Consider the following 12,430-nt stretch of genomic DNA (forward strand, 5'->3'; position numbering starts at 1 on the left):
TCAGAGAGGGCAGCGGCACCCAGAGCTGCCTGCAGAGACAGAGCCTCGTTCCACAGGACACCTGCACAGGGATTTACTCCAAGGCAGAGCCCGTGGAGCCCAAAGCTGCCTGGTCACACTCACCCAGGAGCCCTGCACGTGTTCCAGGCTGCAGGAACTCCCTCTGCTGCACCTCACCAACTCAGCACAGGGCAGAGCTTGGAGAATTTTGTCGTGTTAGAAAATGTAACTGCATCGTGAGGTGAGAAATCTCTGAGCCTTAAATGAGACTTAAAAAGTCTCTGGTACAAAAAACCAGGGCTAAGTCTCCCCAAGAATTGGCAACTTCCTTTTATTAAGAACCAAAAGCAATTTAGTTTCAGAAGTTCCCCCACAACTGGCACATGTGCAGCTTTCCTTCACCTGAATACACTGATGGCTGCTGCCACCATCACTCCAAATCTCAGATAACTTTCCTTTACACACTTCTGTATCTTTATAGCCTCCTTCCCTCTGTCGTCTCATTTCCCCCATCAGGCCATTGCTTCAGCTAGCCCTTCCCAAAAGGTAAAGCTTTCCACACTCCTTGTCCACTTCCCTCCTTCCACTACTCCTCTGGCTCTGAGTGCAGTTGCCTTGCTCTAATTCATGTTCTTCAGCTCTTCCTTCCCATTTTCTGCACCACTGCCAAAGTCACAGCAATCTCTTCAGATGTGCATCCTTTCCCTGCGAGGCACTCTCTGAACTGGGACTGTCATTCAGCACACACCTCACATCCCCTGCCCCAAGATTCACCCCAAGGCTGTGCCTTCCTCACATCCATCCCACCACCACCTCTTCAGCTGTCTGCTCCAGCCACTGCCTTCTCCCCGTGTGTGAAACCCTGCACACTTTACTGTCCAACCTGCAGCTCTCAACTCTGCTCATTTAGCTACTGAGGATTACAAAACGACATCAGCAAAGCAAACAGATCGTTATCCTGCTGAAGAAAGCACATCTAGGTTACACTTAGGTTTACAAATGCCTTACTAACACTCCATCTACTCCCAAGCTTCAATTAAGAAGCAGTAACATTTCAGCCAGAACAGTACCTCCTTTGTTTCAGCTGCAAAGATGATAATTGCCTGCTTCTATGTCGCTACAAAAGTCAACTCTTTGAAGGATTCCTCTAAGAATACGTGGGGGAAAAAGAACCCACAAATCCAACTGCCTGCTTGGCTTGCAATGACTAAGGGAAGAAAAAAGCCAGAGCACTATAGCTCTACTGAGACATATATATATACACACACACACACACACACACACACGCACGCAAGCACAGCAGCTCTATTTTAGCTTCCAAGCAGAATGTTGGGATTTATTTTGCACTTTAAGCTTTAAACAGTTTGGGGGCACAACCATGTCCAGCTGCAGTAGCCCAAGCAACTTCAGGTAGCCCTGGAGTGATTCACAGCAGGAGCTGCTGCTGCTCAGGGAGGCCTGTGTGAAACACCTCCTTCTCACACTGGCATCTCTGAATTGAACACCTCCACCTTACATCAAAACCCTGCCAGGAGAAACAGATAGACTTTTGGCAAGATATTAAATTATAATTCTTCATTTATTACTTATGGAGGTACTTAAACACTGAACACTTTTATGAGAGCCAGAGAGAGGCATTCTAGACACTGAAGGCCATGTGTTAGGAAGATTATTCCCATATACGTAACCTCAAGATACAAATGATAGCAGTGTGAACAAGTGTTTGCCCATTTTATTCCCAGGCATTGCCTCTCCCAAACCTTTTCATGCTCCTACCACAGAGCAATTTGGGCAGCAAGGCCACAGTGAAACATGAGGGTCATAAAGCTCAGTGAGGGGGAGAATTCCCACACAGCTGGATTCCTGCTCAGGAGACATCTCCCATGGGTGGCTGGTGGCTACAGGAGCCTGGGAGCAGCAGATTTATTTTGTTATGCCATCCACATCTCATGCTGCACACAGGTCACCCCATAAATGTACAAAAGCCCCCTAAACTACTTACCACACTCATGTATTCTATAACAACCACCCCAGTACAACCTGAGCAGCTAACCCCCCCCCCCCAACTGTGAAAGCTGCTGGCAACACTAAATAACAATTATGGGAAACTTCCTGGGGAAATGAAGAACACGACGCTTTTAGCAGGTGTTGAAGGTAAAAACAAATCACAGGGCTGATGCAAATGAACACATATTTTATACACAACTGAGATTTGCAGGTAACAAAACTTCTATCACAAAGCATTGCTGTTGGTTCTTTAAAAGAGGAAAAAGGTCACAGTTATCTAATTTCATGGAGAAAACCAAAACCAGGGGCAGAAAGAGCCCTTTCAGTGACTGAGGCTGGCCCTCCATCTGTTCTGGAATACCTCTCCAGTCCCCATGCTCACAGCCAGACTTTCCCTGAGCCAGGAGCCTCAGCCTGGGCATCCCAGCGAGTCCCAGAGTATCTCACCCCTGCAGCTGGGCACCATCCAAGGCTCATCCCCTGGGAATGACCAGTGCAGCATCCACAGAGCAGCACAGGGCATAGGAAGCCTTCAGCTGTCCTGAGGAACACAGCAGCTTGGGAACACTCACTGAAACGTCACACAGCAAACCAAAGTTTGTCACTCTGAAACCTTAAAGTGTTTCTCTGAGATTCCAGCCTTAAAAATAGAGCAGTATTATTTCCATGAGTGATTTTCCTTTAAATAAATGCATCTATCAATGGAAGGCACAGATCTGAAACCTACATGTAATGAATATGTTAACAGGTTTCCTCTTATTTATCAGCCCCTCACAATTACGGTGTATTTGCTCCTCAGAACTTTCACATCACACATCTGCTCTTGGATTTACTACAAATTCATCCCTGGCACTGGAGCGAAGTGACTGAGCAAAAGTGCACCAAACTCCATCTCCCTGATCCAAGATAAAACGTCTGCTTCTAGGAATGTGGAACACTCTTGCACAGAGCAGCATCCCCTAAGAGTGCCAGGCAGGGATGATCCTGGGGTTGGGATCTTTCCCACAGCACTGACTCCCACGTTCCCAGGTGACACAGAAATCCCCAGTAGGGAGCTCAGCCCAAACAGCTTCTGCTCTGTGGATTTGAACAAATCTCCTGGAATCTTCCCTTCTGCATCACACCAGAAGGCAAAACCTCCATGTCTGCATTCAGGAATGATTTTAAATGATTTCAGGGAAACAGCTCCACTCAAACAAGTGATCCTGTGCAAGCCTCCACTAAGGTTAACATTAAATTCAACTACATTGTACAGAGCACCATTTTCTCTTGGAACTTAACAGAATTAATTGCTCATCTTATTCAATTTTTATATTTATCCATTTCTTGTGAAAGAGAGAACAGTGTATTTCTAAAACCTCCTACTACATACTAAAACTCCTACTAACCCCACTGATATTTGCATGGATTAGCACATTTCCCAGCCCCAGCAAGTGGAGGATACAACACTCACCAGCAGCAGTCCCATTTGCTTCCTCCTGATACAACCTAGCTGCAAAGAGGAGACACTAAAATGGAAGAGCACTTTCAAAAACCCAAAAAACTGGGGGTTTTTGAAACTTCAGCGAGCCAAAGCTTCCAGCTCTAAGCGCTATTTGAGCAGCTCACAGAACCTAAAGCTGAGGAGTGCTGGTGACTGTTCCATGGAGGGAAGAACCCACCAGAGCACACTTCACACCTCGGGAATTGAGGAGGCATCTCTGGGTAGCTGAGCCGGATCCCCATGGTGCTGGCCCAGCCTTGTCCCCATGCTGAGGCCACTGATGGCTCTGACGTCCCCCAGGGCAAGTGCGAGGTCACAGCCCAGGGCAGGAGGAACCCCAGGAGAGGCTTTTAAGCCCCTGCTCTCAGTGAGGAGTAAAATTAATGAAAGATACACAAAGGCTTCGTAGCTTTCCCGTTTTTCTTTTTCATTCCATTTCTGCTTTTTGAGACCAGATGGTACATTTAAAGAAAGTTCGTATTTTCTGGATCAGGTAGTTTCACAACAATTCCACTGCCTAAAAAACCCATTTATGTCTCCACTGAACCCAGCTCACCTTCAGAGTGCCTTAAAGGGAAATTATTTGCATTTTGCCCCTCAGTTCTAGAGAACTGAATGAAATTTTCTATGTGAGAGCAAATTAGTCTTAGGAGAAAAAGCAGTTATGCTTATAACAAATAAATTAGAAGATATTTACCGATTACTAATCTCTCTCAGCTCCGAACTTAATTTTATTCTTGCCTAAAGGCAGTAAAACGAGGGGCCTCTGATATCTGATTTTCTTATATTAAAAAAAATGAAACAGCAACACCTCTTTCTACTGCTCCCACCTGGCTGCCTCTGCACTAACGTGAATTTAGCGGCGTAAGCGTTAATTAGGGGTATAACCAATACACCAATTAAGGTCTCGTTAGGTAATTCCGTGTGTGCGGGAGCGGAGCTGCAGCACCGCTGCTGCCCCGGCCCGGAACCCCGAGCGGGGCTCGATCTGCCTCCGGGGCCGCGGGGGGATCCGGCCGGGCCGGGGAGAGACTAGAGCCGGACCCCGCCGCCCGAGGCACTTCGCTTTCGGTTCAGTTCCTGCGGGACTTCATTGTTGTTATTTATTTATTTTAAATGAAACGAAGGCGCTCGTGGCGCCCCGGGCGGGCCGCGGCGGAGGCGGGAGCGAGCGGATGGCCCCGCGGGGGCAGCGCGGCCGGGCAGGGAGCAGCGCGGGCTCGGCTCGGCCTCCGCGGCGGCGGCAGCTCCGGATCCCGCGGGCCGGGCGCGCCGGCGGGGCCTGAGCCGGGGGGGCGGGGGGGGGGGGGGGGGGGGGGCCGAGAGGGGCGGGTCGGTGTGCGCGGGGGCCGGGGCTGACTCACCATGAGCTCGATGGTCTTGTCCTCGATGACCGAGTCGGGCTCCATCGCGGCGGCCGCTCTGCTCCGCTCTGCCCGCCCGACCCGGCCCGGTTCAGGCTCGGCCCCGCCGCCGCCCCGCGCCCGCCAGGCCCCGCCGCGGCCCGCCCGCCCCCGCCACGCGCACGCGCACACGCACGCGCGCTACGCCCGCCGCGACGTCACGGCGCGCGCGGAAAGGGGCGGGGACTCCCGCGCGCCCGACCCCGCCCCCACGGGAGCCCCGCGCTGCCCATTGGGCGCGGGCGGCGCGCGGGGGGTGCCGGGAGCGGCGTGAGGGAACGGGAACGGAGAATGGGACCGGGACCGGGAACGGAGATGAAGAATGGGATCGGGACCGGGAACGGGAATGGAGAATGGAGGGTGGAGAATGGAAAATGGGACCGGGAACGGGAGCCAGGCTAGGAACGGGATGCGGTGTGACAGGAGGGCCTCGGAGGGGGAGCGGAAGCGCCCGGAGCCTCCGTGTGGGAAGGGCCCAGGCCGAGGGCGGGTTTGGTGCTGGACACCGGGGAATCGAAAGTTTGGAAAACGCCTTTGAGGGTTCCCCATCCGCTCCCTCCGTGGCCTGGCACAGGGTGCCCAGAGCAGCTGGGGCTGTGTCCATTGGGGCTTGGAGCAGCCTGGAACAGTGGAAGGTGTTGGAAGGTGGTCCTGCTGTGGCAGGGATGGCACTGGGTGGGCTTTTAATGTCCCTTCCAGCCCAAACCAGTCTGGGATTCTGTGATACATATTTACTTAATAAATGCTTCTATTTAATAAGTCCTAATCGGTGCCATAGGCCTAGTCTTGCTGGCACCATTGGGCATTTCCATGTAGCTGACCTCAACCCCTGGGCATGAGCAGCTTTTTCAGCCTTTAGGGTCTGGATGCTGCTGGCAAACTGTGCCACTGGAACAGGAGCCACAGAGCATCCAGGTGCCATCCAGAGCTCGGTTGCTTTGGGGACCAAGGACACTTGGGCTGCCCTCTGACCATGCAGGAGGGACCAGCTGCAGCCGTGGGCTCTGGGAACTGGGAGCAAAACTGCCCTGAGCGGCAGCCTGGTGTGACAGCACAGCACTGGGCTCACCCTGCAAATGGACCTGGAGTTTCCTGCTAAGCATTTTTTTCTGTTACCCATTCAAATCTCTCCCAAATGGTGAAGAGATGGAGGATGAACAAATGGAAATGGTGCAAATTCCTTTCTTACTGACAGCTCACTTGCCTCACAGGACCTTGGTGGCAGCAGAAATGTCCTTCACCCACTCAAAATCATTTGGAACAGTACTTGCCATGAGGTCTGGACCCTTTTCAGAGCATTTAAAAGGTAAAGTGAGAGCTGGAAGTGTCCCTCCCCATCAAACCCCTGCTGCTGCTCACAGCCTGGGGGTGACAATTTGATGTGCCCCAAAAGCTGCCCCATTTCCATCTGTGGGGACAAAGCCAAACCCAAAGATGCCACTGCCCTAAAATCCCTCCAAGTGGGGCCACAAACCCAAACCCACACAGGGGTGTCTGCACCAGCACTGCCCCTCACCCTGACACCCCATTGCCATGGAAAATCCATCCTTTTCCTGCCAAAACTGGAAGCTGAGCTGGATCCTCCCCAGCTCCCCATCACAGCCCCTAAGGAAGGAAGAACTGTACCCATTATGTGACACCCCCTCACAGAGCTGTCACTGAGGAGGGTGGGACAAAATCCAGCTCTGTTCTGCTGTCCCTGGGATCAGCCTTTGCCTCTGGACATCAACCAAGGCAGCAGAGATTTGTTTGGGACACCAAAGTAAAAAATCAGCATGTCTCAGTCTAAATATAGCCAGGGCAGGGATTTGATCACAGCACAATGCTCCTGGAGCTTTCCACAGCACAGCCTGGTGTACTGAGCATTGGAAGAGGAAATGAGGAGACAAATAAAAAGAGAAAAAAGAGGGGAAAAAATCTTCCATTAATTTGGGCAAAGGGTAAATCAGTGTTGCCATCCCAGTACTTCCAGGGGTTCCTGCACCACAGCCATGGATGTTGCACATCAGGATGGGTCTCAGGCAGGAGTGAGATGGAATTGGAGTTCAGTAATCTGCCCTTAATGGTGTGGTAAAAGCAATTCCTATGATGTGAGAGGAAGAGAAACATAGAAATTAATTAAGGAAGGCATTATAAAAACATCAAATGTTTTGCCTTTAGTGTGGAACATTAAGGAAAGCAAGAGTGGGGATGTCAGTGCCTGTACCTGTAAATGAAAATTGCTTCTGACCAACTCATAAGACCTCACGAGGACTGAGCAACATGTCCAATGCATATAAAGATGAAAAAACAGGTTCTAGTAAATTTATTCTGAGACAGAAACTCACTGAGAAAGGGTCAGTCCTAGGAGAGAGGCTGTGGGAGCTGGGAAAAGGACTCAGCCTGGGGAAAAGGAGGATCAGGGCAGAGCACAGCCCCTCCTACACCCACCTAAAGGAGGGGACAGCCAGGGGGGATTTGGGATCTGCTCCAGGGAACAGGGACAGGAGCAGAGGGAAGGGCCTCAGGCTGGGCCAGGGGAGCTCAGGGTGGACAGCAGCAGGAATTTCTCCATGGAAAGGGTGCTCAGGGATTGGAACTGCCCAGGGAGGTTTGGGGTGCCCATCCCTGGAGGTGTCCCAGGAACTCCTGGAGGTGGCACTGAGTGCTTTGGGCTGGGGACAAGATGGGGATGGGACACAGCTGGGACTGGATCTTGGAGGGCTTTCCCCCCTAAATGATTCCATGATTGAAGGACAGTATTCCCGAGCCTACCTGGCTGCAGGAATTTGAGGAGCAGTCTCTGGGTGTGCCCTGCTCAGACACGGCTGTGCCTGTGGCTCCTCCCCGGCTGTTTGACAGATCTGTGTCACACATCTGCACAGCAGCCAGGAAGGGACACAGCTGCTAATTAGTGCTAATAAGGCCCTGGTGGGGCAGCTCCTGTCCAAGGGAACTTGCTCTGCCGGTTTTCCTGAGAGGATGAGGGGGAAGTGGAAGGGAAAGTCCCACCGACCTGGAGATATCTCTGTGCTGTGCACCAGGACAGGGATTCCCTGAGGGTCACCTCAGCTTTTCTGTAGCCAAGCAAAAGTAATCCTGTGCCTAGAAAATCCCTGGGAAACCCCATCCCCCTGGGCTGACCACTGAACTCATCACTTCAGCCCATGTTTTCTGTCCATGCATTGTCCCAGAGAAGGTTTTGTTCCCTGTTCCTCCCCACCTCTAATCCCACATAGCCCTGGTACCACCACAGCACACCTGGGGCAGGATTTTGGGGGTGGCACCATTTGATTTTGTCTTACTGCATCTTTTCTGAATAATGAGCTGAACTGTTTCTCCTCACATCCCCTCACACTGGGCTGTCCTGGAGATGGCCAAGTTTCCCCAAGCACAGCCCAGACAAGCCCAGTGTCACCAGGGGCCTTCCAGAGCCACTGCCCCTCGTAGCTCCACAGGCTGTGGGAGCAGAGCAGGTCAGGCGGAACTGGAGATCATGGGAGCCTCAGCCAAGCAGGTTTGAAGGTTCCCCACTCAAGCAAGTCCTGAAGACTGAGCACAGGGAAGCAAAGCAGCAGAGCAGCAAAGCAGCCACCTGGGCCTCTCGTGGCAGAGAACAGCCAGGCAGGGAAACTCAGCTGTTAGGATCCCTTCGCCAGGGAGGAGGGGTTTGTGCCAGTGTGGGAATCTGGTGGCCAAACAGGTGAAGAAGTTTCTCAGGCAATTGCTGTCCTGACATTGAAAAGGAGAAACTGTGGGTGAGCAACAGCTTTTGGCTCCCAGCTCTGGGGGTGGCTGGGGTGGAACAGGAGAGCCCCACACAAGGGACATTCACTCACCTGGACTTACAGAGGTCCTTCAGCAGCTCCTGCCTCCATCCCAGCTGTCCAAGAGCTCCCACCAGAGTGGGCCCTGTGGTGGCTCTGGGGCTGCACACAGGGCATGGCCACGGGGCTGCAGCTATGGCAGAGCCAGTGGGGACACCTGGGACACAGAGAGAATGGGGGAGAACTGACCCCAGAGGGGGCAGTGAGATGAGCAAGGAGCCCAGAGCCACCCCACATAGCAGTGATTATGGGACACCTGCACAGAGGGGACAGACAGGGGCTGTGGCAGGGCAGTGACAGGGCAGTGGCAGGGCAGTGACAGGACACAGCAGTGGCAGGACAGTGACAGGGCAGTGGCACAGTAGTGGCAGGGCAGTGACAGGGCAGTGACAGGGCAGTGGCACACCAGCAATATCTGACACCCACAGCCCCTCCCCAGCCTGGCCAGGGCTCTCCCACCTCACCCATTCCCAGCTCAGCCCTGCAGCAGCTCCAGGTCACCTCCTCATCCTGCTCCTTGCAGCAGCCAGGATCTGCCCTTTGATTTATTTAAGCACTGACAGCGACTCAAAAGTGTTGGAAGTGCAATTTTTCACCATGGACTAAAAATAGCTCAGTGAAATTCCAGAGCTGCCTCCAGCGCTGCTGCCCGGGACAATGGCATTTGTAACCCACGAGTGACAACAGCACAGGCCGAGCTCCAGCTCCAGAAATAACAACTCAGAAAGGGCAAATTCTGGCTTTAATTACAGCCAGACAAAAAGGAGGTTTCAGAAGAGCATTATCAGAATATCTGAACACGCAGTGCCAGCTGGAAACCGAGCAGGGAATGCTGGGGGAGAGGGGTGGCCTCACCCCAAATTTCAGGTATTCCTGAGGGGGGAGGTACGCACAGCTGGTGCTTTCAGAAGAGCTGAAGCCTTTGACACAAGGGAAAAGCCCCTCCAGGCAGCCAGAAGGAGCTGATGATCCACCACAAGGAGCCTCCAGCCCCACACCCAAACCCGGGTGCACACAGGGATGGGGACTCTGAGCCTCTCCAGCACACACAGGAACAGCTCCGTGTGACATCCTGGAAGTGACTCTTTTCTCTCAGTTCCAGGTCATCGAGATTGGATCCCTTCTGGGGAAACAGTTATTCCCCAGCAGAAAGGCAGCCATCCTGCCCAGCTTCCAACCCCAAACCTGCTGGAAGTCCCCAACTGTGGGCCCATCGAACTGCCTTCCCAATCCCAGCAGCAGTCCCATGTGCTGAAGGCTCCTGGATGGGAACCTGCCAGGTGATGCCCACCTTTAGAGGGCAGGGAAAACACACCTGATGCTCTGCAATATTTGGTGTGAAAAAAGGCACTTTTGGATACAGAGCAACCTGAGTGCACTGGGAACAAAAGCAGAGCTGCTTTCTGAAGGGTGAAAGGGATCCAGGGACCTGATCCTGGCAGCTGAAAGGAAGAAAAGTTGCCCCACATCCCTCTCCAGGGGCCTCATCCTTCCATGGATGCTGCTGGGAGAGTTCCAGGTGCCAGGGGCACTCAGCACACGCAGCCACCCAGACCAGCTGTATTCTCACTGACACGTGCAGGGGAAGGGCCAGGAACCAGCCAAGCTCCATGAGGAAGGAAAGAGCAGAGAAAGGAAAGAGCAGCTCCCAGGCAGGGCTGTGACAGTGGAGGAGAGCTCTGAGCATCCCCCGACAGCAGCCAGGCCTCGCTGCTCCTGCTTCCTTTTGGAATGCACAGAAACCAGGCTTGGTGATGCCAGTAAAGGGTCAGCTGAGAAATATTTGGGATTTTATTAAACAATACACACCCACGTGCCTGGCTGCACCTAGTGGGGAGACTGCAGGAGCAGTACTCTGCAGGCAGCAGCCTCCCCTGACTGCACCGACTGAAGAGATTATTTGGATATTTTTAATTTAGTGCTGAGCTCAGCTTGATGCCTTTACCTACACCACGAGCTAAACAATATCACTTTTGTGTACCTGGGTCACAGACTGTGAGATTTGTGCATCACTTTAATGCCTCCTCCAGTAGAAACCCCCCCCCCCCACCATATCCAAAATTTGGGAATGCAGAGAATGGAGGGGCTGCCACAGCTGAGATCAGAGATTGTGTGAGGCAGACCACAAAGGTGGAAATCTCAGCCAGGAATAACTCCACAAGCCCAAGTGTGACAGCAAGAGGCCAAGAGCCTCACACCCAGATCCTGCTGTTCCAGTGGAAGGTGGAGGCTCAGAGAGTCTCAGCCAAGCAACACCTGCTGAGGGGTTTTAAAACATCCTTTAAAAAACCCTGGTAACTAATGATGTCCTTCACAAATTGCCTGCCCAGCTGGGGTTGGAGGCAGGTGCTCCCTGGCCAGCCATGGACACTCCTCGGTTGCCACAGGAGAAGCCAGAGAGATCAGGGCAGGCCCACAGAGCGAGGACACTTCTGTCTGGGTTGGCCTGGCCCCAAGAGACAGAGCTGAAAAACACTTCTTAAAAAACTCCCTAAAAAACCACCCTGGGGTTCTGGGACAGGGATGTTAAGGGCAGGGTGCTGCTGCTGCAGGCTGTCTGTGCTCTGCCTCGGATTCAGATACCCCAGGTAACACCCTCAGCACACCTGCCTCTGGCCTTCGGACTCTTTCTTGGACTTCTCCCTTCTGAAGTCACAGTTTGAAGCTCCAGCTTCAAAGAGAAACCGAGTGTGCTGAAGAAACACAGAATCACAGAATTATTGAATCACTGAGGTTGGAAAAGCCATCCCAGCCCATGGAGTCCCAGCTGTGCCTGATCCCCACCCTGTCCCCAGCCCAGAGCACTCAGTGCCACCTCCAGGAGTTCCTGGGACACCCCCAGGGATGGGCACCCCAAACCTCCCTGGGCAGTTCCAATCCCTGAGCACCCTTTCCATGGAGAAATTCCTGCTGCTGTCCACCCTGAGCTCCCCTGGCCCAGCCTGAGGCCCTTCCCTCTCCTCCTGTCCCTGTTCCCTGGAGCAGATCCCAAATCCCCCCTGGCTGTCCCCTCCTGTCAGGGAGATGTGCAGAGCCACAAGGTCCCCCCTGAGCCTCCTCTTCTCCAGGCTGAGCCCCTTTCCAGTTCCCTCAGCCTCTCCTGGGGCTCCAGTCCCTTCCCAGCTCTGTTCCTTGCCCTGGACCCTTCCCAGCCCCTCGGTGTCCTTGCTGCAGTGAGGGGCCAGAACTGGACACAGCCCTCAGGGGCCTCAGCACGGGGGAAACATCCAGAAACACAAACTGAGCTGTGCAGGAGCTGCCTCCAACCTCCAGCCCTGAAGCTGGCACCAAGCTGAGAGCAAAAAGAAGGAATTTCCTGGACTAGAGAAAATAAACCAGGAGTCTGTAGCTATATTCTTAAATATGGTTTAATACTCTTCTCCATTTCTGTACATCACAACACCAAGATATCACTGCTTGGGATCTCTCTGCAGAGGCTATATAGTATGCAAAGGCTAGGATCTCCCACCCCCACTGAGTGTGTTTGCATGTGTAAGTGTAATACATATCAGTATATATTGATATACACATCAATATATAATGCAATATATATCACTGAAGAGAACACATTGATTAAAGAAATACAAAAATTTGGCATCATTTCCAAACTTAAATAGTAAAAATAAAAACTACAAAAAGGAGCTGCATACCCTAATGTATCATGTGAAACAACAAGCAGTATATTCAAAAATGTAAATTTACATCCAATTTTTTGTGGTCTTGTCATGTCA

The 12,430-nt window shown here is 52.5% G+C and overlaps 1 protein-coding gene across 2 annotated transcripts in view; it reads right to left on the reverse strand.

Moving 5' to 3' along the window:
- Positions 1–4,962, reverse strand: part of FBXW11 (F-box and WD repeat domain containing 11) — a 56,715-nt gene extending 51,753 nt beyond the window's left edge. The window contains exon 1 of one of the 2 annotated variants that reach the window (XM_062502046.1): positions 4,855–4,962. In XM_062502046.1, the coding sequence (XP_062358030.1) occupies positions 4,855–4,899 (45 nt within the window). In that variant the 5' untranslated portion in view covers positions 4,900–4,962. The remainder of the gene's footprint in view (positions 1–4,854) is intronic. The other variant, XM_062502047.1, reaches the window with a different exon arrangement.
- Positions 4,963–12,430: the final 7,468 nt, after the last annotated feature.

This window comes from Cinclus cinclus, chromosome 14 (assembly GCF_963662255.1).
Source record: "Cinclus cinclus chromosome 14, bCinCin1.1, whole genome shotgun sequence".
NCBI lineage: Eukaryota > Metazoa > Chordata > Aves > Passeriformes > Cinclidae > Cinclus > Cinclus cinclus.